This window comes from Oncorhynchus nerka, linkage group LG3 (genome assembly GCF_034236695.1).
Source record: "Oncorhynchus nerka isolate Pitt River linkage group LG3, Oner_Uvic_2.0, whole genome shotgun sequence".
NCBI lineage: Eukaryota > Metazoa > Chordata > Actinopteri > Salmoniformes > Salmonidae > Oncorhynchus > Oncorhynchus nerka.
Genome location: NC_088398.1, coordinates 29,866,408 through 29,894,382, shown reverse-complemented (window position 1 = coordinate 29,894,382; position 27,975 = coordinate 29,866,408). Strand labels below are relative to the sequence as shown.

Here is a 27,975-nt window from a genome sequence, read left to right as displayed (position 1 = left end):
CACAAACACAATGACAGCAGATATGAAGTAAACAATCATTTAAACCATTTTATTTGATCATTGTGTCTATTTTGTCTCGTAGCTATCACATTCATAAAGATATTCTCTTTTACATTATTAACCCACAATCACCATTGTCTTGATGATATTGCACTTCTGTCGTCTCCTTCACTCCCTTCCTGGACCCTGGTCTCCTGTCACTTCTCCTTTGTGCCCCGCGTCCCTCAGTCTCTCCGCCACGTCACAGTTTGCATGACTGGATGGTCATGGCGTCCTTGGGCCAGTGGTAAGAGTCCACAGCAAACTCGTCATAGTCGGTGCTGTAGATGAGGGAGCGCACAAAAGCCTCCTTATCCTCAGGCTCCGGGTACAGCGTCGCCATCTTGTGCTCGTAGGCAAACTCCACGATCTGTAAGACACACAAACGCGATAGTTCATAGGTGTACACGGTATAGACGGAGTAGTATACAACACGTTAAGAAAACCTGCTCTCTCCATGATATCGACTGGCCAGGTGAATCCAGGTGAAGGCTATGATCCCTTATTGACATCACTTGTCAAATCCACTTCAATCAATCCGTGTAGATGAAGGGGATGAGACAGGTTAAATAAGGATTTTTAAGACAACTGAGACATGGATTGTGTATGTGTGCCATTCAGAGGGTGAATGGGCAAGACAACTCAATATTAGGAAGGTGTTCCTAATGTTTGGTCTACTCAGTGTAAGTGTGAAGACCTATTGAGGGTATGGAAGCATGAAGAACTAAGGACATGTTTGTGTGTGTGTGCAGATGTGTGTGTCTGAGTGTGCTCTGACTTTTACGGCCAGCTTGAGAGAGACATCTCTGATGGTGTTCAGGGGAGGGTACAGTCTTCCCTCTGACAGATCCTTCTCCGTCACCAGGTCGGCAATGGTCTGTCAGAGAGCAACCAAATGGATGAGTTATCCACACACAGTCAAACAGATATTCGGCATACCTCAACACATACACACCTTTTACTGTAAAGAGTATTGAGACATTGGAATACATTTGAAATAAAGTTACATTTGATTAGATGTTCTACATGATATACTGGCTAGGTGGGCAGGAGGGTATAACGGGTGGCAATCAGTGTAGATAATGTGGCTAAGACTTGACATTCATCCCACCCTCTCCCTCCTGCTGTTGCGCAACTGTCCTCCATCCTCAGTCTACCTCATTGGCAGGCTAAGTGTGGCTCTTATATGCCTGAGGCACACGATGACAGTATCAAATAAAATATGAAATTGTCATTCAGTACTGCACCCCCACCCCCTGTGAAGTTTTAATCGTCTCCCATGTCTGCAGAGCCAGGCAGCAGAGAGCAAAGCGAGCTGATTGGCATTCGCACAAAGAACAGCCTATGAGAGGTTATACGTTTTGCCATTATTTCTGATGGTTTATTAACTGGGCATACAGGGATTATTATATTTTCCGTGACACTGAGTTGGGGACAGACATGAGGACGTGTTTAAGGGATTTCCTTAATGATCTGTAAGCGCAGACTGGGTTTTACTGTAGTGTTTTTGCAGACTAAAGTCTGCAAAAATACTACAGTGATTACTGTAGTATTTACAGTAGTATACTGTAGTATTTACAGTTAACTATAATATAAATACTGTAGTAAAGTAACTATTATATACAACAGTAATGCATGTAGTGTTTTTGTGGACATTACTGTAGTATTTACTATAGTGTTTTAATTGTATTATCCTTGACATCAAAGTGGAGTCTTTCTCCTTCAGGAAACCTACTGGAGAAATGTAAGTTTCTCCAGTAGGTTGTACAGAACCTGTAAGGGGTTAGGACTGGGTAAGGGGTTAGGACTGGGTAAGGAGATAGGACTGGGTAAGGGGTTAGGACTGGGTAAGGGGTTAGGACTGGGTAAGGGGTTAGGACTGAGATAGGACTGAGATAGGACTGAGATAGGACTGGGTAAGGAGATAGGACTGGGTAAGGAGATAGGACTGGGTAAGGAGATAGGACTGGGTAAGGAGATAGGACTGGGTAAGGAGGTAGGACTGGGTAAGGAGGTAGGACTGGGTAAGGAGGTAGGACTGGGTAAGGGGGTAGGCCTGGGTAAGGGGGTAGGCCTGGGTAAGGGGGTAGGCCTGGGTAGGACTGGGTAATGGGGTAGGACTGGGTAAGGAGGTAGGACTGGGTAGGACTGGGTAAGGGGGTAGGACTGGGTAAGGGGGTAGGACTGGGGTCTGAACGGATAGTTCTGAGATTCTGCTCTTTTCTATATAATTGAGGTATATACTGTAACTGCCATGTAGGTTTCTCACTCCTGGGTGGCACAATTTGCGATATGGGGGAGGGGAATGGGCAAGGTATATGCACATTCGATACTGTAGAATTAACTATAGTTAAGAAGTGTAGTGTTTCTGCGGGCTGTGTTTTTGCAGACATTTCTGTAGCATTTACTACAGTGCTTGTTTTGCGGATAATACTGTAGTGTTTACTCTGGTATTCTACGGTTTACTATAGAATTCTAAAGTGAGTACTGTAGTATTCTATAGTAAACTGTAGTAGTTTTCATGTAGGGTCTCCAGAAAGGAGTGAAGATGAAGAGGGAAGAAGGAGGGTAGAGATATGGGGGAAGAATTATAGCGAGATTGAGTGTAAAAAAAATAGAGAAAGAGATACAGAGGCAGAAAGAGAGAGATATTGAATTGAAGAAAAGACATGGAGAGAGAAGGAGAAGAAGAGAGATACAAAAGGAGAGAGATGGAGAGGGAGTTGAATAGGAAATGATAGAGAGAAAGGAAGAGAGAGTGTTGTAAAAGAGACAAAAGGCCAGATATAGGGAGGAATATGCAGAGAGAGAGAGTCAGTTGAAGAAGAGCGAAGAAGAGAGAGTTGGAGGGTGTTTGTGTGTGGGTGTGTATTAAGAGGATATTTTAATGAATGTCTCTCACCAAACTATTTGAAAATAAATTAACTGATAATTGGATGGATACATTTGTATGTATGTATGTATGTATGTATGTGTGTTACCTCTGCGGTGATGAGGAAGATCTCATCGGTGACGTGTCGGATTGCACAGGCGGTGACGCCCAGGCCGACTCCAGGGAACACGTATGCATTGTTGCCCTGGCCAGGGAAGAACGTCCGCCCATCAGGTAGGGTCACGGGGTCAAATGGACTGCCACTGGCAAAGATGCCCCGCCCCTGGACCAAACACAAGTGTCAAGGGTGTCAACACGGGGAAAATATATTATACTGTGCATATACTGTACCCCTCACCTCTCTAAATGAACTTTTGTAGTAAGTTGTTAAGGGATTTTTGATCAATAATGACTAATTATGTATACATTTCAATCAGGACTGAATAATCAGAATACTATTATGTTACTGTATAGATGTATGAATATTATTTTAATCCTAGTACTGAATATAATGTGTGTAATTATAATCAAGAATTAGAACAATGACTGTCTGTTCCTTGGTAGAAATGAATGATCTTATCGGCAGACTGGCTAGAATGCTTATCTACACAGGGAGACCTTGGCTCGGTCATAAATGATCTAAATTGGTGAGAGACTATGTGGGAAGGCTTGAGATACTGCCTTTGTACCAGGGTGGAGAAGAGACGGGACAGTTCGAAAACTAATGACGTCATTTTCAGTTTATAACCTGTGGTAAATTGAATCGTGTTCAGTACTCTCGAGAATAAACGCTACTGATTGATTTTGAGACTGGTCTCTGTCCATTTTACGCAAATAAGGGTTTTACAAATTCTTAGGAGTGGGCAGAGTGTTTAATTGAATTGGTTAAATAAAACAAAGGAATTTAATTCCTGTAACATAAGTACAATATGTGCTCTTTATCAATTTATGGAGTGGCTGCATGGCCGAATTCTCTGGACGCCTCTTCCCGATCTCTAAACAGCTGAACCTTCTGTACCATCTGTGGGATTACAGGCTACTCTGGTGAAAACACAGGACGTCCGGCTGCCCAGAGGTTGAACACTGGCAAGTTTCAATCATGCTGTCAATCAAATTGTGTGGTGTTGATCAATGAAAAGCGAAATAACAGTTTTGGGGTTCAAATGCAGACTGTTTTAGACTGTGTCCTGCTTATGTTTATTCTACTGCAATATCGTAAGTTACAACAGACAGAGGGTTGTAGCCTACATCCTAAATGAACCTAGAAAATATCTATATTTTTTAACGTTCGTTTAAATCGCCGCTGGGTTTTTCATTTCAGCCGTTCAGATATATGAGGAAGTAAACCAAGTAACACTTGAGCAGAATGTGATTCCTTTGTTTAGCTCTGGGGAGGAGGCGCCCAGGTGGGCGGGACAGGAACTCATTGGTTTGGTTCGGTCACGCAGTCTCAGCCACCAAATTAACCAGTAAACACAATACATTCACTTATATTAACTTCTGTACACATACTGTTCAAGCACAGTGCTGTTTGAGTGTTGAAGTACACAGACATTTGAAGACATTTGCAACAGCACACTTCAGACCCCCTCCAGTACCTCTGTGATGGCGTAGCACTGCTCGGCAGTGCACTCTGCCTTGCTGGTGGGGTTGCTAAGGGCGAAGATGATTGGCCTCTCGTTAAACGAGGCCATGTCCCGAATGATTTCCTCCGTGAAAGCTCCAGAGATGGCCGCCACACCTAGAGAGCAGGATCGTATTCATTAGGCACCAAACGGAAGAAAACGGACTGAAACAGGGAGGGACTACCTGAACTTAAACCCAATACGAAATGCTCACTTTCATTTGCCGTTGCAAAATGTTTTGCTGTGGTGTATCCTAATGAACAAGACCCACGAGAGAACACATTAACCATGCAGACTACAAACTCTAACCCAGGAGTTGTAAACCAGCTCTATCCACCTGGAGAGATATTGGGTAATTGGAATGTCAATTAAATCTCAGTGATTTACTGGATTGTATGGAATTATAATCTACATAAATAAAGGTTATATGAAAATCCAATTGACCCCCCCTCCCCCAGTGAGCTGATTGGTGTATTACCTATGATGGCTGTGGGTTTGAGTTCATGCACCACATCTACCAGGTTCCTCATCTGCTCGTGCTCGTGGGCAAACCTCTCCTTCTCATGGGTCAGGTGGTCTCTGCCCTGAGAGTGGAAGAGAGATAGTTGGAAGACAGATTGTGATAAAGCTTGTTTCTACACATGCCAACTGGCAGCTGCCGTGCTCTCTTTGAGGATCTCTGAAATGAATACATGGAGGCATTCAAACACAGGCACAAAAACACAAAGACTATCTCCAAGAGCCAAAGATTCTGAACTGCTCAACCCTAACCCACTTAAGGGAAATAAGCTTGATGGGGTTTCAGTGGAGTCAAGTGCTATGTGTTCTGGTCACTAGAGGGCAGTGTTGACTCAATGCTGGTCTACAGAGTTGGTGACAAATCTATTCATACATCATGACTATATGCATGTCTATAGGTCCGGACAGTGGGGACTCCAGACAGAGCTGTGTCTACTCTACAGGGGCTGAGTGACCCTGGCCGAGTGGCAGAGCGGAGGTACTTGTATCACCTTGATGATGAGGCCCTTGGAGTCAACCATCCAGATCTTCCTCAGAGCCTCGTCTTTTGGGAGTCCCTCCTTCTCCATCGCCATCGTGATGAGGTCAGCTATCCCCATCGCAGCCTGGGGACAAGAGGGATAGAGAAGGCAGATGTGATAGGAATACCTCTGTGCCCCACCATTCACTTCCCTGATCAAACAAGGAATAAGTCCCTAGCTTTCACCCCTAAACCTGCAGACAATTTACCCAGTTATTATTCAGACTTAATATAATCTCGACTCTCGTTATATTAATGCACACCTTTTATTTGGGGATTTAATTCAATGCAGGTCAGTGAAACGCTTGAAAGGCTCAACAAGTCATTTTCTTCTGTTCTCAGCACAATAACCCTTTACTGTAAAATGCCCTCAAATTCTACACATTACCATCTACTTCCCTTTCAATACAAAGTGGTCATGCATCAACATGGAAAACACATGAAACTTGGCATTTTAAAGAAGATGGGGGGTACTATAGTTCACAGTCAGGCCAAGAGCCCCAGAGACTAAAATACATTCTAAATGTCTCCCCATTACAAATTATGTTGAGCTAATCACAATTTTATGGCCATGTTCTCCTGTTTATTAGAGACAGGTTCTGTTGAGCCACAGCCTAGGAGGTCTACTAGACCTCAATAAAAAGCTCAGTGATTGGGAATGGGAATTTGAAGCATTGGTTTGCGCTTATTTCTGATTCTGTCATTAGGGGCAATCAGTCTGCCGTGTTTCTGAGCAGAAAAGAAACCAGGAGTGAATTTGCACATTGACAAGAGCTCTGCACACACCTCCCCTGCACCCTGGAATACAATGGTATGGTCTGACATCTTGCTCTTGGTGACACGAAGGGCAGCGAGTAGGCCGGCCACCGCCACTGCAGCGGTACCTGGGGGGGGGGACATATATGATTTTGCCCTGCAAGTATGAGATTTCCTCAAGTGAGTTACTATCGCAGAGAGAGAGAGAGCGAGAGAGAGAGAGAGAGTATAAAAGACAGAAAACAGACAAAATAAAAGATGAGACATATTACAGAGCCACACCGTAACACAATCTCCTCAGTACATCATAGGGCTTGTACAGCAAAAGTGCATTTGCTCTTTACGTTGTCTGCAGTAATAGCAAGCAGATTTACCGAGACAGAGAATTAGAGAGAAAATATGGTTTAGATTAGCCTGCAGAAATAACAACGGCTACCAGGGCTAATTTCTGGGGAATGTAGTTTTATTTGACAGACAAACTAATGGCTCCTCAGACACGGTGTGACTGATACTGTGGTCTCATTAACAGAGCGGATGCAAAAAGTTGGTCCGTGTCCCAAATGGCACCCTATTCCCTGTATAGTGCGCACAGGGCCCATAACGCTCTGGTCAAAAGTAGTCCACTACAGAGGGAATAGCGGTGCCATTTGCGACACAGCCCGAGTCTGGAGTCTCTGGACTTACTGTTGTTTTCCACAGGACTCTATCAAGGGGTCAGAGAGAGAGCGATCAGAGAGAGGGATCAGAGAGAGCCGTCAGAGAGGGGTCAGAGAGAGAGCGATCAGAGCGGGGTGTTAGAGAGATGGGTCAGAGAGAGAGAGCGATCAGCGAGACGGATCAGAGAGAGAGCGATCAGAGAGAGAGCGATCAGAGAGGGGGATCAGAGAGAGCCGTCAGAGAGGGATCAGAGAGAGAGTGATCAGAGAGCCGTCAGAGAGAGGGGTCAGAGGGAGGGGTCAGAGTGAGTGATTAGCGAGAGGGGTCAGAGAGAGGGGGGTCAGATAGAGGGGGTCAGAGAGAGGGGGTCAGAGGGAGGGGGTCAGAGAGGGGGGTCAGAGAGAGCCGTCAGAGAGAGGGGGGTCAGAGAGAGGGGGGTCAGAGAGAGCCGTCAGAGAGAGGGGGGTCAGAGAGAGCCGTCAGAGAGAGGGATCAGGGGCTCGGTGTGTTTGTTTGAGATTTGAATTAGTGCTCCATGAACAAGCTATCTGATTTAAACTGATTGATTGGATGAATGGGCGGATGGATGTGCGTGTGTGCGCTTGCGTGCGTTGGAGAAGAAAGGAAAAGGGATATAGGAAGGGAGGAAGAGAAAGTGGAAATAGAAAAAAAAAGGAGGATGATTGATCGAGAGGGAGTTTGGGTGCATGTGGTATGTGTGTGTGCGTGTGCGTCGTGCGAGGGTGGGTTCTTGTGAGCACGTTATCGAGTCTCTGTGCAATTGACATTGGAATTTTGCAATTGAAGTATACGTGTACCTTGGATGTCATCGTTGAACGTGCAGTACTGGTCGCGGTACTTGCTCAGCAGACGGAAGGCATTGGTATTGGCAAAGTCCTCAAACTGAATAAGACAATCCATTCCATACCTGTGGATGAGACAGCCAAGTCAGATAATACCACATTCACATCCCTACCCCTTTTCTAGTCATTCACCACAGGGCCAAGAGAGTTCAAACAAAAGGAGAGAATCAGATGAATCACTTCCAGGACTGTGATAATGCTGTGCATCTACAATACAGAGGAATGTTGCACACACACACACACACACACACCTCTGTGTAGCATGCTCTATATAGTGCATTGCCTATGCCTGTACCAAGTCCCTCTTCTACACCATAAGAATAAGGACCTTCAGAGTTGTGTCCTGGAGAGGGCACTCCTTCACTGTTGAGGAGTTACATTTGAAACGTGTGGAGTGGGATGCTGTATGAGCTTGGTGTGTTTATGCATACGACTAATTATGCATGTAAATACGCATGTCTCAATATGCAGGCTATAGCATCCAGCGATCCACCTTGTCAATGACTTAGGCCACAAGAATGCAGCAAGAAACTTGGTGTTCAGGACTGATTCCATGACAGGCTATTTGCCTCTGCTTAGTGACCGATCCTCAAACAGCTGTCCTTCAGGTGACTAGACAGGTTAAATGTCTGTCAAGAAGGGAGATCGACTAGCTACCACAAAAGGAACGGAAACACTATAAAACCCTGAGTAATGGCAAGAATGGCAGGACCTCCGAGTAAATCATCACCAATCTACTTTACAAGCTAATCCACAGTCCACCTGACACCCTGTTCACCAACATATAGGCCTCTTCATCCACTAATAGCAAAACCCGACAACAAACACGATACACAGACAATAAGAAGTGCGTTATGAGTTGCTAAAATAGCCTTAGCAGAAAGTAACTCCCGGTTCCAATACTCTCTTCAGCAGTGCTGTAAATCTGTGAAAACAGAGTAACATAAGCTCTATTAGCCAAGCCCAGTGTCACACATATACAATAGGGGTGGAGGGAGGGAGAGGGTGGGACATGCGTTTCTAATGAAACCTCCAGGGCTCGCATTTCGGCAGCATGGCGCGGGAGGAAATTGGGGACAGGTCAAGCAAACAGAGAGCGACGCCAGCCCCGAGTATGGACCCATCAACCACGGGGGCAAGGAGAGGGAGAGGTGATGCGACTTTCACCCCATTGCTCTTCATGGATCTTTCTCGCTCCAATATGACGCGGTCGTCTCTAACCCTCTCCGTCTTTCTGTCCCTCTCCATTATTTCTCTCTCTACCGCTCTCGTTCGCTCCTTCTCTCCATCTTTCTGGTAAAGCCCCACCTCGTCGCACCCGGCACATGGAAAATATTCGCCCCGGCACTTCTGCAGCTTATTGTACAAGTCACTAAAGCGGTTTCCCAGTTGGCCTTCTGCTGCTGAAAAGCTTAGGCCTTCGGGGCAGGAGGAGGAGGAAGAATTGAGAGGGGGATGAGAATTGGAGAGGAAGGGTGAGAGGATGAGAGTTGGGCTTCAGCGATAATAAAACTTCAGCTCCAGATCAGAGAGGTGGGTTCCATCACTGTGTCGGTCTGTCTGACCCTGTATTCATCAGAATCAGCCATCTGTGATATGGCGCATTCTGTAAGTGACGATTGGCGCAGGGAAGGACGGAACGAGCGCTCAAAACGAGCACAGCAGGACCGTGGAGAGAAAATGTGTTTTCTATCAGGCCGAGGGGAAAGCAAAGTGCTAAAGCAGTGGAGCTATGGCTACGTGGAGGACCATAAACTTTTCATTGTCTCAGGGCTGCGGGAGAGGCGAGGATGCTGTCGCAACTGCAGCACCACTACCGCCCCCTACCGGGCTTTATTGTATTCCCTGCGAGGTCACCTCAGTCCATCCAGAAAAACAGGCGCCCTCGCACTTCTTCAAAGAGGTGGTTTTTGGAGGCAGAGGGCTGTGGCTCTGTAGCTCTGAGACAGATGACAGTCAAGCAGCTCTCGTGTTGCGTGTGACACAATCATATAGTAAGGAGTGGAGAGCTTTGAGTGGAAGCACAGACGTATTCTATCCTGCTGATAGACAGTACACGATCTACACATAGGAGTTCTAATGAGGACTGAATGGCCACAATCAATCAATCAAAAGCAAAATGAGAGTGTTTGTGATGGAGGGAGAGACTGAAAACAGTGACTGTGTTTGGATCAGTCTTGGCTAGGGCCAAGCCCCTGCTCCTCAGGCCATACCAATAGAGAGAGGGGGAGAGGGGGAGAAAAGGGAGAGGGAGTGACAGCTAGAGGGGAGTTAGGCGTGGGGGCTAGAGGGAGGTACCTCCGACCAGAACAAAACCCCCTGGTATGCATTAACGATTTCCATTCTTCCCAAAAGCCTGTTGTCTTTCTCTGATGAAAGAGAGAGATGAGAAGACCTGTTGAGAGGAGCTCCTCTGCCCAGTGCTAAATCAGCCCATAACTCAATGATAGCCATGAGATATTGGGGAAGATGGCTGTTATGGAAAAAAGGAACAATCCAAATCAAATCAAATTGTATTGGTCACATACACATGGTTAGCAGATGTTATTGTGAGTGTAGCGAATTGCTTGGGCTTCTAGTTCCGACAGTGCAGCAACGTCTAACATGTAATCTAACAATTCCACAACAACTGCCTAATACACACAAATCTAAGTAAAGGAATGGACTAAGAACATATACATATAAATATGTGGATGAGCAATGACAGAGCGGCATCGACAAGATGCAATAGATGGTACAAAATAGAGTATCCATATCCATGTACTCGGACTGTGATTTGGCAGGGGGAATCAGTTCTCTCTATACCGGTCCCTTCAGCTCCACTCCTCAGCTCCTCTGTCAACTAGACTGTCCAGTCAGACTCCTAGGAGACAGAATGGCTGCAGAGACAACTGGAAAACATTCCATCTGTCACTGTAGATTAGAGGGACAATGTGGAAAAAGTCATCCTCCTTGCACCTGCTTATGGAAGTGTTCACAAGACAGTTCACCTAACCTGGTCCCAAATCTGTATGTGATGAATAGCCAACTCATGTGGTCGTACAACAACCATAAGAGTTGGCTTCAAAAGCACAAACAGATCATGGACCAGGCTAACCACATCTCCCTGGCACAACACACACCTGTGAGCTAAGGCTGTGTGTGTGTGTGTGTGTGGCCCTGCTGAAGGGGCTCAGAATAGGTCTGGGTTGCTTACGCATTGGTTAAACTGTACCACATCAGGCCTTAACCAAAAAAAAGCAGTGTTCCGAGGAAAAGTTGAAGAAACACACCCAGTAACGTAATGCAGATAAACAAATACACGCACAAAAAGCATTGCTGGTTGTGTGCTACTGTACAAGGGAGAGGACACCATAGATCTCAACTCAACTAGGTTGGTCTAAGTCTAAAGGTAGGCCTAAACTTTACTACAAACTGCCAGTCTCTTGTACACTGCACACTACACAATGGGGATAACATTTTAGGTGAGAGAACATTCAGGGAGACAGGTAGCCCTATGTTCCAAGAGGTAGCCTAGTTGGACAAAGAAAGTGCATTGGTAAGCAGCTTAGATAGGTATTTTGCCCACAAATGACAGATTGCCCACAAATGACAGATTGCCCACAAATGACAGAGAATACTAACATGTTTCTTAGCCAAATATTATATAAAATGTAGGCCTATATTTAAGTCATTTTTTATATATATATTTTTTTATGCGAAAATGTTCTAATATAATTGATTCAAGCTTGCGTTGTGTAAATAACTCCAACGCATCTAGTGAACTGTCAAGCCTGATCAACTTTAGATGACATGTGTAAGATAAAGAGAACATTTGTTAAGTGGATGATCACAGATTGTTTAAGTCAGATTTGCATCTGTAGCTATCTTAAAGAATGTGAGGCACAAAAATGCAAGGGTTGAATTGAAATATTGATCAAAGGGTAGAGTGGTTTTTCTGTAGATTGGCTATAATCCATTCAAGTGTACTATTGTGTATAACTTCCTTGACTTGGTGACATCATCAAGGGTTGGCATGGTTATTATTGCTAAGCGATGCGACAAGAGGGTGTGGCGTTACTAGCATAATACTGTGATATCACAACAGTGACGTAACCGAATCATATGAGATTACATTGATTACATTGAGGTCCTTATGAGAAGAGATCATGACAAGAATGTACCAAAGTACATATTGGCTGGACAGTGGGAGCAGGATAAAGTTACATGTGGAGAATGAAGGACAGATGTGTTGTTGCCACATTATCTGTGCTTGATACTGTATGTCTGACATTGTGTACCTCAATGGTGACGTGATAGTGACTAATGGATCTTTAAAGCTACAAAGCCCGACGTCATGAGACGCGATCGCATACAGTTTCTTTTTTTTATTGCCTTGCTGCTATTTTTCACAAGTACGTGGTAACATTTCACAACTCTTAGTGCAAAACTCAAAAAGATCAAAAACTTTAAGCACATTTTCAATTGACTAAGTACAACACACAAAATCTAATCAGTGTTTCATCTAGAAATACCTTTCATGTGAAGTCTTTCACAATGCAATCTCAAAATACTTTTCATATGATTTCCTTATAATTTGTTTAAATACTTTTGTCCATCACTTAATCCAACTGTGCTTAATGGTTAATCACTTAACCATTTATTAAACTGGTTTGTCTATTATATATGGATTTTGATGGGGCCCATGCCCACCTATTTGACAGGAAATAAAGCAGGCCATTGAGGAGAACTGTGACACCTTTGCCAATGTGGCATCCATCAGCCTACCAACAATCGCCTGGCTTCTGAAGAAGCACCAGGTATCTATGGAACACATTTACCTGGAGTCTTTTGAGAGCAACAATGACCTGGAAACAACTGCAGGCCGAGTTTTTTAAAAAACATTTTATTTGATTTAACTAGGCAAGTCAGTTAAGAACAAATTCTTATTTACAATGACGGCCTAGGAACTGCCTTGTTCAGAGGCAGAACGACAGATCTTTACCTTGTCAGGGGATTCGGGGATTCGACCTAGCAACCTTTCGGTACTGGTGTGGATGAGAATTTATGGCCAAATGCTCAAGACAGGCTTGATACAAATTAATGAAAGTAATTACATTTCTTACATTTGATTACAGATTGCAATTCCATCAGATTTGTTGTTGTTGCATGAATGATTGTTGAGGATGTCTTCTATGTTCACACATTGGATAGATATTATGGAAATGATAGATTTTCGGTCAATTTTGTTGGGTAATGTAAATGTATTGCCTACTGTGAAAACGGTATAATATACTGTGATTTACAGTACTGTAGTAAATTACTTTCAGCACTTCTAAGGGCGATTTGACACCTACATGGTTTGCTATTGGATTAACTGGTAGTTAAAACAACCAAACTGAAAAGATATCATAATGTTGTGTTTTGGTGATTAAACCGATGTTCTCATTACATTTCACAATAAACTTATATTTTGAATCAATGGTTGTGTGGTGAGAGATGTTTACGATCCAAATCAATGCACAGTGGCAGGTTTTGAATGAAAGACGGGCTGCATTACAAGTGTGACCAGTTTGGAGTTGTTACTAAGAGTTGTGAAAATGTACCACATACTTGTGAAAATAGTACCAAAGCGATTTTTTAAAAACTGTAAAAGGTGATATTCTAGAAGGTTGAAGTGTGTTAAAGATGCACTATGCAGAAATCACTCCGCCATTTCCTAGTTGCTAAAATTCAAATAGTTTCAGTTTGTGACAAAACAAACAAGTTTCGTGTACCATCTGTGAAATATATTTTCCATATCCCAAAATATTGTATTTTCAGGAAGCTTGGCCCCTGTAGTGCCTTGCGGTCAAAGGCCGAGCAGTTACAATACCAGGCAGTGATACAACCAGTAAGGATGCTCTCGATGGTGCAGCTGTAGAACCTTTTGAGGATCTGGGGGCCCATGCCAAATCTTTTCAGTCTCCTGAGGGAGAATAGGTTTTGTCGTGCCCTCTTCACGACTGTCTTGGTGTGTTTGGACCATGAAAGTTTGTTGGTGAAGTGGACACCAAGGAACTTGAAGCTCTCAACCTGCTCCATTACAGCCCCGTCGATGAGAATGGGGGCATGCTCAGTCCTCCTTTTCCTGTAGTCCACAATCATCTCCTCCTCCCTCCACATTGAGGGAGATGTTGTTGTCCTGGTCTCTGACCTCCTCCCTATAGGCTGTCTCATCGTTGTTGGTGATTAGGCCTACCACTGTTGTGTCGTCGACAAACTTAATGATGGTGTTGGAGTCATGCCTGGCCATGCAGTTATGAGTGAACAGGGAGTACAGGAGGGGACTGAGCACGCACCCCTGAGGGGCCCATGTGTTGAGGATCAGCGTGGCGGATGTGTTGTTCCCTACCCTTAACACCTGGGGGAGGCCCGTTAGGAAGTCCAGGATCCAGTTGCAGAGGGAGGTGTTTAGTCCCAGCATACCTAGCTTAGTGATGAGCTTTGAGGGCACTATGGTGTTGAACGCTGAGTTGAAGTCAATGAATGGCATTCTCACATTGGTGTTCCTTTTGTACAGGTGGGAAAGGGCAGTGTTGAGTGCAATAGAGATTGCAACATCTGTGGATCTGTTGGAGTGGGTCTAGTGTTTCTGGGATAATGGTGTTGATGTGACCCATGACCAGCCTTTCAAAGCCCTTCATGGCTACAGATGTGAGTGCTACGGGTCAGTAGTAATTTAGGCAGGTTACCTTAGTGTTCTTGGGAACAGGGACTATTGTGGTCTGCTTGAAACATGTTGGTATTATAGACTCAATCAGGGATAGGTTGAAAATGTAATTATAGACACTTGCCAGTTGGTCAGCGCATGCTCGGAGTAAACGTCCTAGTAATCCGTCTGGTCCTGCGGCCTTGTGAATGTTGACCTGTTTAAAGGTCTTACTCACATCGGCTACGGAGAGTGTGATTACACAGTCGTCCAGAACCGCTGGTGCTCTCATGCATGTTTCAGTGTTACTTGCCTCGAAGCGAGCATAGAAGTAATTTAGCTCGTCTGGTAGATTTGTGTCACTGGGCAGCTCGTGGCTGTGCTTCCCTTTGTAGTCTGTAATAGTTTGCAAGCCTTGCGACATCCGACGAGTGTCGGGGCCGGTGTAGTACAATTCAATCTTAGTCCTGTATTGACACTTTGCTTGTTTGATGGTTCGTCAGAAGGCATAGCGGGATTTCTTATAGGCTTCAGGGTTCCTTGAAAGTGGCAGCTCTACCCTTTAGCTCGGTGCGGATGTTGCCTGTAATCCATGGCTTCTGGTTGGGGTATGTACGTACGGTCACTGTGGTGACAACGTCATCGATGCACTTATTGATGAAGCCAGTGACTGACGTGGTATACTCCCAGAACATATTCCAGTCTGTGATAGCAAAAGAGTCCTGTAGCTTAGCATCTGCTTCATCTGAACACGTTCTTATTGACCGAGTAACTGGTGCTTCCTGCTTTAGTTTTTGCTTGTAAGCAGGAATGAGGCGGATAGAATTATGGTCGGAGTTGTCAAATGGAGGGCGAGGGAGAGCTTTGTACGCTTCTCTGTGTGTGGAGTAAAGGCGGTCTAGAGTTTTTCCCCCCTCTGCACATTTAATATTCTGATAGAAATTAGGTAAAACTGATGAGTTTCCCTGCATAAAAGTCCCCGGCCACTAGGAGCGCCGCCTCTGGATGAGAGTATTCCTGTTTGCTTATGGCTGTATACTGCTCATCGAGTGTGGTCTTCGAGCCAGCATTGGTCTGCAGTGGTATATAGAGAGCTACGAAAAATATAGATGTAAACTCTCTTGGTAAATAACGTAGTCTACAGCTTATCATGAGATACTCTACCTCAGGCGAGCAAAACCTCGAGACTTCCTTCGATCTCCTGCGGTAGCGGTGGTTTACAAATATGCATAGGCCGCCGCCCCTTATCTTACCAGAGGCCGCTGTTCTATCCCGCCGAAAAAGGATAAAACCCGCCAGCTGTATGTTATTCATGTCGTCATTCAGCCACGACTGGGTGAAACATAAGATATTACAGTTTTTAATGTATTTGTAAAACAGCGGCCATATCCTTCGGCACCAAATTCACTCCTTGATGGTTGTACTACTGGGTTTACTACTGGCTTTGATCATTGAGATTTGCATACTTGCACTTTTTGTTTTTGTTTGGATATCTGCAATTAGATAATGCTAAGCTCTAAGTCTTAAATAACAATTCTGAAGTTTATGTCATTATTCTCTCAGATGTCTCCATCTTCTCTGTAGGGAAACACAAACAGTGGCCAAGGCCTCTCCAGCCCAGTAGGTCTATAGGACATCACACCACAAAAGGTAAGAACAAGACAAGGTAACACATGACTGGACACCTCTGCCACAGACCTACAGGTAACTGCAAAAATAAAGGAAACACTTGCGTAAATGAGGGATACAAAGTATATTGAAGACAGGTGCTTCCACCCAAGTGTGGCTCCGGAGTTAATTAAGCAATTAGCATACCATCATATTTAGGGTAATGTATCAAAATGCCCAGTTGCCCATTATTTTGGTGACCATGTCTGTCTAGGAGAAGAGATCTCATTGACTTTGAAAGAAGGGTCTCATATGAGCATAGGGTTTTAAAGTGTCTGTCTGTCTGTCACCAGATCTCAACCCAATTGAACACTTATTGGAGATTCTGGAGAGGCACCTGAGACAGCGTTTTCACCACCATCAACAAAACACTAAATTAAGGAATTTCTCGTGGAAGAATGGTGTCTCATCCAGGGCTCTAACTAAATAAAATAAAAAAATTGGTAGTACTAGTGCTTACAACTTAAAACAGTTATGTGCACAACATAAAATCTAGGAGCACCAGAAAAAATTAAGCTTTGTAATAAAATCGATTGAGATATAGCCTCAATGAATTGTAGCTATTTCTGAAGCAGAAGTTGTACCCTAGAAACTGTACATATCAACTCAGCAAAATAAGAAACGTCCTCTCACTGTCAACTGTGTTTATTTTCAGCAAACTTAACGTGTAAATATTTGAATGAACATAACAAGATTCAACTGAGACATAAACTGAACACGTTCCACAGACGTGTGACTAACAGAAATTGAATAATGTGTCCCTGAACAAAGGGGAGGTCAAAATCAAAAGTAACAGTCAGTATCTGGTGTGGCCACATGCTGCATTAAGTACTACAGTGCATTTCCTCCTCATGGACTGCACCAGATTTGCCAGTTCTTGCGGTGATATTTTACCCCACTCTTCCACCAAGGCACCTGCAAGTTCCCGGACATTTTGGGGGGCATGGCCCCAGTCCTCACCCGCCGATCCAAAAGGTCTCAGACGTGCTCATTGGGATTGAGATCCGGGCTCTTTGCTGGCCATGGGAGAACACTGACATTCCTATCTTGCAGGAAATCATGCACAGAATGAGAAGTATGGCTGGTGGCATTGTCATTGCCCTCGACTTCTTGGCACTGACGGAAACATGGATCACCACAGATAACACTGCTACTCCTACTGCTCTCTCTTCGTCCGCCCACGTGTTCTCGCACACCCCGAGAGCTTCTGGTCAGCGGGGTGGTGGCACCGGGATCCTCATCTCTCCCAAGTGGTCATTCTCTCTTTCTCCCCTTACCCATCTGTCTATCGCCTCCTTTGAATTCCATGCTGTCACAGTTACCAGCCCTTTCAAGCTTAACATCCTTATCATTTATCGCCCTCCAGGTTCCCTCGGAGAGTTCATCAATGAGCTTGATGCCTTGATAAGCTCCTTTCCTGAGGACGGCTCACCTCTCACAGTTCTGGGCGACTTTAACCTCCCCACGTCTACCTTTGACTCATTCCTCTCTGCCTCCTTCTTTCCACTCCTCTCCTCTTTTGACCTCACCCTCTCACCTTCCCCCTCTACTCACAAGGCAGGCAATACGCTCGACCTCATCTTTACTAGATGCTGTTCTTCCACTAACCTCACTGCAACTCCCCTCCAAGTCTCCGACCACTACCTTGTATCCTTTTCCCTCTTGCTCTCATCCAACACTTCCCACACTGCCCCTACTCGGATGGTATCGCGCCGTCCCAATCTTCGCTCTCTCTCCCCCCGCTACTCTCCTCTCTTCCATCCTATCATCTCTTCCCTCTGCTCAAACCTTCTCCAACCTATCTCCTGATTCTGCCTCCTCAACCCTCCTCTCCTCCCTTTCTGCATCCCTTGATTCTCTATGTCCCCTATCCTCCAGGCCGGCTCGGTCCTCCCCTCCTGCTCCGTGGCTCGACGACTCATTGCGAGCTCACAGAACAGGGCTCCGGGCAGCCGAGCGGAAATGGAGGAAAACTCGCCTCCCTGCGGACCTGGCATCCTTTCACTCCCTCATCTCTACATATTCCTCTTCTGTCTCTGCTGCTAAAGCCACTTTCTACCACTCTAAATTCCAAGCATCTGCCTCTAACCCTAGGAAGCTCTTTGCCACCTTCTCCTCCCTCCTGAATCCTCCTCCCCCTCCCTCCTCCCTCTCTGCAGATGACTTCATCAATCATTTTGAAAAGAAGGTCGACGACATCCGATCCTCGTTTGCTAAGTCAAACGACACCGCTGGTTCTGCTCACACTGCCCTACCCTGTGCGCTGACCTCTTTCTCCCCTCTCTCTCCAGATGAAATCTCGCGTCTTGTGACGGCCGGCCGCCCAACAACCTGCCCGCTTGACCCTATTCCCTCCTCTCTTCTCCAGACCATTTCCGGAGACCTTCTCCCTTACCTCACCTCGCTCATCAACTCATCCCTGACCGCTGGCTACGTCCCTTCTGTCTTCAAGAGAGCGAGAGTTGCACCCCTTCTGAAAAAACCTACACTCGATCCCTCCGATGTCAACAACTACAGACCAGTATCCCTTCTTTCTTTTCTCTCCAAAACTCTTGAACGTGCCGTCCTTGGCCAGCTCTCCCGCTATCTCTCTCAGAATGACCTTCTTGATCCAAATCAGTCAGGTTTCAAGACTAGTCATTCAACTGAGACTGCTCTTCTCTGTATCACGGAGGCCCTCCGCACTGCTAAAGCTAACTCTCCTCTGCTCTCATCCTTCTAGACCTATCGGCTGCCTTCGATACTGTGAACCATCAGATCCTCCTCTCCACCCTCTCCGAGTTGGGCATCTCCGGCGCGGCCCACGCTTGGATTGCGTCCTACCTGACAGGTCGCTCCTACCAGGTGGTGTGGCGAGAATCTGTCTCCTCACCACGCGCTCTCACCACTGGCGTCCCCCAGGGCTCTGTTCTAGGCCCTCTCCTATTCTCGCTATACACCAAGTCACTTGGCTCTGTCATAACCTCACATGGTCTCTCCTATCATTGCTATGCAGACGACACACAATTAATCTTCTCCTTTCCCCCTTCTGATGACCAGGTGGCGAATCGCATCTCTGCATGTCTGGCAGACATATCAGTGTGGATATCCACCTCAAGCTGAACCTCGGCAAGACGGAGCTGCTCTTCCTCCCGGGAAGGACTGCCCATTCCATGATCTCGCCATCACGGTTGACAACTCCATTGTGTCCTCCTCCCAGAGCGCTAAGAACCTTGGCGTGATCCTGGACAACACCCTGTCGTTCTCAACTAACATCAAGGCGGTGGCCCGTTCTTGTAGGTTCATGCTCTACAACATCCGCAGAGTACGACCCTGCCTCACACAGGAAGCAGCGCAGGTCCTAATCCAGGCACTTGTCATCTCCCGTCTGGATTACTGCAACTCGCTGTTGTCTGGGCTCCCTGCCTGTGCCATTAAACCCCTACAACTCATCCAGAACGCCGCAGCCCGTCTGGTGTTCAACCTTCCCAAGTTCTCTCACGTCACCCCGCTCCTCCGCTCTCTCCACTGGCTTCCAGTTGAAGCTCGCATCCGCTACAAGACCATGGTGCTTGCCTACGGAGCTGTGAGGGGAACGGCACCTCAGTACCTCCAGGCTCTGATCAGGCCCTACACCCAAACAAGGGCACTGCGTTCATCCACCTCTGGCCTGCTCGCCTCCCTACCACTGAGGAAGTACAGTTCCCGCGCAGCCCAGTCAAAACTGTTCGCTGCTCTGGCCCCCCAATGGTGGAACAAACTCCCTCACGACGCCAGGACAGCGGAGTCAATCACCACCTTCCGGAGACACCTGAAACCCCACCTCTTTCAGGAATACCTAGGATAGGATAAAGTAATCCTTCTCACCCCCCCCCTTAAAAGATTTAGATGCACTATTGTAAAGTGGCTGTTCCACTGGATGTCTTAAGGTGAACGCACCAATTTGTAAGTCGCTCTGGATAAGAGCGTCTGCTAAATGACTTAAATGTAAATGTCATGCTGGAGGGTCATGTCAGGATGAGCCTGCAAGAAGGGTACCACATGAGGGAGGAGGATGTCTTCCCTGTAACACACAACATTGAGATTGCCTGAAATGACAACAAGCCCAGTCCGATAATGCTGTGACACAACGCGCCAGACCATGACAGACCCCTCCAAATCGATTCCGCTCCAGAGTACAGGCCTCGGTGTAACGCGCATTCCTTCGACAATAAACGCGAATCCGTCCATCACCCTGGTGAGACAAAACCGCGACTCGTCAGTGAAGAGCACTTTTTGCCAGTCCTGTCTGGTCCAGCGACGGTGGGTTTGTGCCCATAGGCGATGTTGTTGCCGGTGATGTCTGGTGAGGACCTACCTTACAACAGGCCTACAAGCCCTCAGTCTAGCCTCTCTCAGCCTATTGCGGACAGGCTGAGCACTGGTGGATGGATTGTGCGTTCCTGGTGTAACTCGGGAAGTTGTTGTTGCCATTCTGTACCTTGTCCCGCAGGAGTGATGTTCGGATGTACCGATCCTGTGAAGGTGTTGTTACACGTGGTCTGCCAATGTGAGGATGATCAGCTGTCCATCCTGTCTCCCTGTAGTGTTGTCTTAGGAGTCTCTTTACAATGAAGATCTGCCAAGTTATTTGAAGTTTAACGAATTATCTTTGAAAGACAGGGTCCTGAAAAGGGGATGTTTCCTTTTTTGCTGAGTAGTTGAAACAAATACCGGTCATTCATTCATTGCTATGATCATCTCCCGAAGAAGCCATCCCTTTTCCTTTTTTCCCCCTGTGGCCCCAAATGTTTGGATATACTGGTAAAGTTACCTGGTTGTTAGCTTGCTAGCTAGCTAGCTAATGAGGTTTCAAACATGACTGAACAAGGTGTAAAACAAATGGTTAGCGGCCTGTGAATAATTTTACAAGGGTCCGCGACATGGTGTCACGTTCTGACCTTAGTTCTGTTGTTATGTCTTTGTTTAGTATGGTCAGGGCGTGAGTTGGGTGGGTTGTCTATGTTCCTTTTTCTATGATTTGGGATTTCTGTGTTTGGCCTGGTATGGTTCTCAATCAGAGGCAGCTGTCAATCGTTGTCGCTGATTGAGAACCATACGTAGGTAGCCTGGTTTCACTTTTGAGTTGTGGGTGATTATTTTCCGTGTTAGTGTTTGTGCGACACGGGACTGTTTAGTTTGTTATTTTGTAGTGTTCAGTTTGACATATTAAAATGGACACTTACCACGCTGCAAATTGGTCCGATATCTCTTATTCCTCGTCGGAAGAAGAGGACGAGCGTTACACATGGTTTATTCATTTAAACAAAAAACTATGAAATAACACACATGGAATCATGTAACTAAAAAAGTGTTAAACAAATCAGATCATATTTTAGATTTTAGATTCTTCAAATTAGCCACCCTTTGCCTTGACATCTTTGCACACTCTTGGTATTCTCTCAAACCGCTTCATGAGGTAGTCACCTGGAATACATTTTAATTAACAGGTGTGCCTTGTTAAAAGTTCATTTGTGGAATTTCTTTCCTTCTTAATACGTTTGAGCCAATCAGTTCTGTTGTGACAAGGTAGGGGTGGTATACAGAAGATTGCCCTATTTCGTAAAAGACCAAGTCCATATTAAGACAAAAACAGCTCAAATAGACAAAGAGAAATGACAGTCCATCATTACTTTAAGACATGAAGGTTGGTCAATGCGGAAAATGTCAAGAACTTTGAAAGTTTCTTCAAGTGCAGTTGCCAAAACCATCAACCGCTGATGAAACTGGCTCTCATGAGGACCACCACAGGAAAGGAAGACCCAGAGTTTCCTCTGCGGCAGAGAATAAGTTGATTAGAGTTACCAGCCTCAGAAATTGCAGCCCAAATAAATGCTTCAGAGTTCAAGTAACAGACACATCTCAACATCAACTGTTCAGAGGAAACTGCATGAAATCAGGCCTTCATAGTCAAATTGCTGCAAAGAAACCACTACTAAAGGACACCAATAAGAATAAGAGACTTGCTTGGGCCAAGAAACACCAGCAACAGACATTAGACCAGTGGAAATCTGTTCTTTGGTCTGATGAATCCAAATTTGAGATTTTTGGTTCCAACCGCTGTGTCTTTGTGAGACGCACAGTAGGTGAACGGATGATCTCCACATGTGTGGCTCCCACTGTGAAGCATGGAGGAGGTGATGTGATTGTGTGGGGGTTTGCTGGTGACACTGACTGATTTATTTTGAATTCAAGGCACACTTAACCAGCATGGCTACCACAGCATTCTGCAGAGATACACCATCCCATCTGGTTTGCTCTTAGTGGGATAATAATTTGTTTTTCAACAGGACAATTACCCAACACACCTCCAGGCTGTGAAAGGGCTATTTGACCAAGAAGGAGAGGGATTGTAGTGCTGCATCAGATGACCTAGCCTCCTCAATCACCCGACCTCAACCAAATTGAGATGTTTGGGATGAGTTGGACCGCAGAGTGAAGGAAAAACAGCCAACAAGTGCTCAGCCTATGTGGGAACTCATTCAAGACTGTTGGAAAAGCATTCCAGGTGAAGCTGGTTGAGAGAATGCCAAGAGTGTGCAAAGCTGTCATCAATGCAAAGGGTGTCTACTTTAAAGAATCTCAAATAAATAAATCAGAATCGTTTTGATGTCTTCACTATTATTCTACAATGTAGAACATAGTAAAAAATAAAGACAAAGGTGTGTACAAACCTTTGACTGGTACTCTATATATTGTATATGTTTGTCTATACAGAGGCCAATGGTGACCAGTGACCTCTACGATCATGTTCTTACATTTATGTTGTTTACTTTTTTTCTATACTTAATTCCTCATTCCTCTTATAAATCAAAATGCATTTCTTGTGTTTGTGTGCGCGTGTTGTATTGTGGGTCAGACCAAAACTAATGCTGCCTTGAGTCAAATGTAGATAGGTGTATGATGTGTGCTACAGGCAACTGTGTTGAATAATATAATTTTTTTTAGTCGACAGCAAGTGTTGCTTCGTGGGGTTTGTGTGTCACACACACACACACACACACACACACACACACACACACACACACACACACACACACACACACGCAACTCATTGGCGGATGGACTCGGGGCGGGGCGCACAGATGAGGCCTCCATCAATGTGATACTTTCCTCGCACTGCTAAAGCCATCTGGGGGACGTCACCAGCACAACACAGACCTCTTTTGTTCTTGACACTTTCATTCTTCTGTGATTTACAGCTTGCGTGGATAGTACACATTCGTAACTGAAGGAAATAACTTGCCAACACGGGAAAACACTTACGGATATCACCTTTTGATGGGGCGCTGAGGTTTCTCACTAACTGCCAAACTTCCCCGACAGTGAGTGTAAAGCCTTTTGACACACTAAAATGTTTGATACCGGCCCGAAAAAAAAAAAATCCAAGATGGCTATGAGAGATGACAGCAGTTTTCCCATGTGGAGGATCGCTCAGACGCGGCGGTGTTACGTCTGGACCGCGTGGGATAAAGAGGACAAATTTAAGACCCTGGATCTTAATCCCAGGCCCGATGAAACCTAAACTTGTACCTGGAATCTTTCCGGAAGTGTCCTCTATTTCCAGGTTTGAGGGGGTGACAGAAGGAGGCATGAAGTGGGTCTTGTTCCTCTGTGTGCATACCAAGGAGCCGCTGGCCTCCATAAAGAATGTCATGGACAAGGGCACTCTGTCCAAACACAGCTGTCCAAGCAGTATAACTCACACACACACTGTCCTAAACTTTACATACACCTGTACAGTACATACGCACACATGCCAGGGTCAAGCCCTGCTAGGTCAGTATTTGTTTCCATCTCCCTGTGTGTGCATCCACATTGGCTGCCTGTTCTTTAAGTGTCCCTGGGGGGCTGAGGGGCCTTGGGGGCTGAGAGGCCAGAGAGGCTGAGAACTAAGCCTTCTTAATAAAAGCCCCAGCGTCTCGCCTCCCTCTTTCCTTCTCTCCCCCAGAGAGTAAACATCTCTCAGCAACACACATTATTTCCCAAAATCCCCTCTCCATCATTAAAGACGGAAACAGTCTGCATTCCTTCTCCCCCTCCATCCCCATCTATCAAAGAGGTTTAACCCAAAACTGGCCCCGTAACCATGACGATGGACAAACAGAAAGACTGACGACAAAGTTGTTGGGATCAAAAGAGGAAATCTTTGCTCATTAAATGATTTGACATGGGGACAAAAAACGTGGGGGAAATGGTTGAGAGGCACAGAGAGGGGCAGAAGTAAAAAATATCTTCGACTTTTCAGGCATTGAAATGCCCTGAGGAGGCCAACTCTCATAGAGCCAATTGAATTGCAAAGGAAATGTCTCCTGTTAAGCATTTGAAAATGGTCTTGCCAGTTAGAGAGGGCTCTTCACCCAAAAGATGAAAGACTTGAACAGTGTCTAGACTCTTGGTGGGCCTTGGTTCCTCTGGTTTAGAGAGTGTTGACTGATTGGAGTGTTTCTTTCTGTATTCTTTCCCAATAGTCTGGCCAGCGACTAAAGAAGAGGGGACACATGTAGACTGTTTCACAGGAGCCACCTTGGACAAGACCTTGGCCTGAAATCAAAGACAAATGCTTGCCGGCCTTTGATGAGCGAACATATAAAAATATACGAGGCAGCGCGAGTATAAAAAGCAGCTTCAGAATATGAAGTGGCTCCAAATGAGAGCTCTCTCTGTTTCTCTCAAAATGAAACAAGAATATTATTAAAAACTCCCAGGCTATAATCATTCATTCATTCATTCATTCATTCATTCAATCTCCACCGCATAATCATTTGTTTCCCGAGTCATGGCTTTCCCCTGCCAGTTGGAGAGGCCCCAGACCCTGGCCTCTGCTCTGCTCTGGCCTCTGTCTTACATTTAGCAAGCCCACATGTGACCGGGGGTGGTCAGGGACAGCTTTGTGTCACCGAAGCCAAAACATCAGTCACTACAGTGACAGGACTGGACACACTCCAAGCCCAAGGGGAAAGTATAGGCCTCGCCATATTCATCCCCTTAATTATAGTCATTGATCCATCCCCACAAAGTGACAAAATATCCAATATGAATGTCCAAAACTTATGTAGTTATGGAATACGGAATACCAAACACCACTATATCTAGTTATGCATCTAAGCCCAGCGAGCCCATCTCTAACCAATCCTATCCTGCCATGTCAAGCACAATACTGAACATTTTGGAGACTGGGGTTTGAAAGGGCTAGATTGGTTACATCACTAGGCTGCAGGATATGATGGGTCTGTTGGTGTGTGTGTGTGTGTGTGTGAAAGAGAGTGTTTAGAAACTTGGTGAATGGGGAACTAACTCATAGTGTGGTCGGATATCTTTCTCAGTGTCTGACCACTTAAGTCAGCACTCAGAAACGGCCTCTACCCACAAACCAGAGGCACGTACCACCCTCACATTCCAACCAGTGTAAACTGAAAGCTCAGATATTATGTACAAGCTCAGTAGACCCACACCACCATGTAACAACATCAGCATGAGGTTCGCTTGAGAACGAGTCTGTGCTCTTTTGTCCGATGTGTAATCGAAACTATAGTAAGACAACATATCGACACACAGGCTTGGAACAGTATGGCGACTAAAGCTGGGCGATATGGACAAATATCCATATCGCGATAAATTGCCTGAATTGGCGCAATAACAATAAATAGAACGACATGTTTCTAACATTAACGTGCACCACAGTTTTTTATTTATTATCCTACTACTACTAGTTTGATGGTTGAAGCCATCAATTGTACCATTAACAAATCACCCATATTAGCAAACTTATTTCATTTCAAACTTTACATTTCTGTAGTATAGGCTACTTATCGTAAACAATATCAGCAAAGTGCCTGCAATAAGTGCCCAATAGACATTAATGGTAAATAATGTACAGTGTAGTTTTGGAATCACTTTTATTGTAAATAAGAATATAATATGGCTCTAAACACTTCGACATTAATGTGGATGCTACCATGATTATGGATAATCATAAAGAATTGCGAATAAGGATGAGAGAGAAAGTTAGAGGCAGAAATATCTTCCCCCCAAAAAAAAAAATGTTGACCTACGCTGTTATTGGTAATGGTAAGAGGTTAAAGAAATTATGTGATTGGTGATTGGTGTCTTTTTTCACTATCTAATCACGATTGATCATTGAAAGACATGTATTTTGTTTAAACTCTTTCACTTGGTTTCATTTTAGAGCCAAATAATCATGTTTTAAAGCAACATGCTATACCTTACTCTCAGATAAATAAGTAGTACTGCTAGGTTTTACATAGTCAAATATAACAAATAACTACATTCTTATTTAAGAACTGTACAAATGACACATTTGTGACATCATTTTTTTTTTAACGTATAAAAATTATTCTGCACGCAAACATTTATATTTGACATTTTAGTCATTTAGCAGACGCTCTTATCCAGAGTGATTTAGAGTAAGTGCATTCATGTTAAGATAGCTAGTGGAGACAACCACATATCACAGTCAAATATATAGCACACGAACACTCCATTCCAGCTAAACAATGGATATACAGCGTTTTGCACCACACATGAAGGTACCCATAAGCAATCTTTTTTTATTTTTTATGAAAATGCACAAATTTGAAAAATTGGTGGATATAGCATTTTGGAAATAAACTCTTCAGATGCAGTTCCTAGGCTGATAAAGGCATTAGTGCATTAAACCCTTTCAGAGTCACTGTCCTGAACTTTAGATAAAACAGTTGGGGTGATTCTTGGGCAGTAGTCATATACCTCATTTTCACTATGGTCAACCTTAACCATACTGTGCTGGCTCAGATACTTTTCATGGGCACGTGGTCCTTTCCAGCTTGGTTCCAGTAACTATGGTGGATGTGTAACCAGACTAACCCAGTACATCTTGGGCTTGGCTCAGTAGTGTGAAAATAGCTCCACTGTACCTGTCAGACACTGCCTTCATAAACTCCTCCAGCAGGTCATCATAGGCCTGGCCTCGAATCCTCTTGTGTCTCAGCCCGATGTACAATGGGTCCTTCAGCAGCTCCTAGAAAAAGTGTGTGTGGGGGAGGGAGGGGGGGGGGGGGGGGGGGAATTAGGGTCAGTTCATACAACTTTTTCCATCGGCAGCAGCTGGGTATGTCACACATACTGTAGGAACAGACATCACACTGTGAGGCATGAGAGAGAGAGAGAGAGAGGAGGTTGGTCTGATTGGATTCCATTTACTCCTGCATTTTAGACCACTACTTATCTAAAAAAAAAGACTGGGTTAGAGATCACAAGGCCGCTATCCTTCAGACTCAGATACAACTGACCCTCACCAAATCAAAAGTGTTGGCCTTATCACCCTTGTTGGATTGAATTCCATTTCTGTCGTCACTTTTCACTCCTCCCAAGGGCTATTATGGGAGAAACAAAGTCAGACTAGCTGGTAACGCTTAGATCCCTAAATTACCTCATTGCTGTAGGTAAAAGCTCAAATTAAGCTTCTGGACAAAAATATGTGGAAGTAATTTGGCTGAAAGTCATTGGAAGAAGTAATCCACTCTCCCAAAACTCTTCGTTGAAAACTGTCCTTTGGTCAGAAAAGTGCATCGGTTTTCTTTGTGTGCAATTACAACAGGTTAAACCTTAATCGGCCTATCATACCTCTTTTACTAGGGATTCAAATGCCACTGGTGTTGGCTGGATTTGTATCAGGCCTAATTTTTGGATTAAAAAACACCACACCCTTTCACCAAAATATGGACCAATGGAGGAACCAATATGATGGGAAAGGTGAAATTAGGTTA

General features: G+C 44.9%; 1 protein-coding gene across 1 annotated transcript in view; it reads right to left on the bottom strand.

Moving 5' to 3' along the window:
* Positions 1–23: 23 nt before the first annotated feature.
* me1 (malic enzyme 1, NADP(+)-dependent, cytosolic) overlaps positions 24–27,975 on the bottom strand; it is a 118,045-nt gene continuing 90,093 nt past the window's right edge. The window contains exons 6-14 of the mRNA XM_029629293.2: positions 27,124–27,227; positions 7,807–7,916; positions 6,362–6,459; positions 5,547–5,660; positions 5,015–5,120; positions 4,510–4,652; positions 3,021–3,194; positions 818–916; positions 24–409 (exon numbers count right to left, since the gene is read on the bottom strand). Coding sequence (XP_029485153.2) covers positions 242–409; positions 818–916; positions 3,021–3,194; positions 4,510–4,652; positions 5,015–5,120; positions 5,547–5,660; positions 6,362–6,459; positions 7,807–7,916; positions 27,124–27,227 — 1,116 coding nt within the window. The 3' untranslated portion in view covers positions 24–241. The remainder of the gene's footprint in view (positions 410–817; positions 917–3,020; positions 3,195–4,509; positions 4,653–5,014; positions 5,121–5,546; positions 5,661–6,361; positions 6,460–7,806; positions 7,917–27,123; positions 27,228–27,975) is intronic.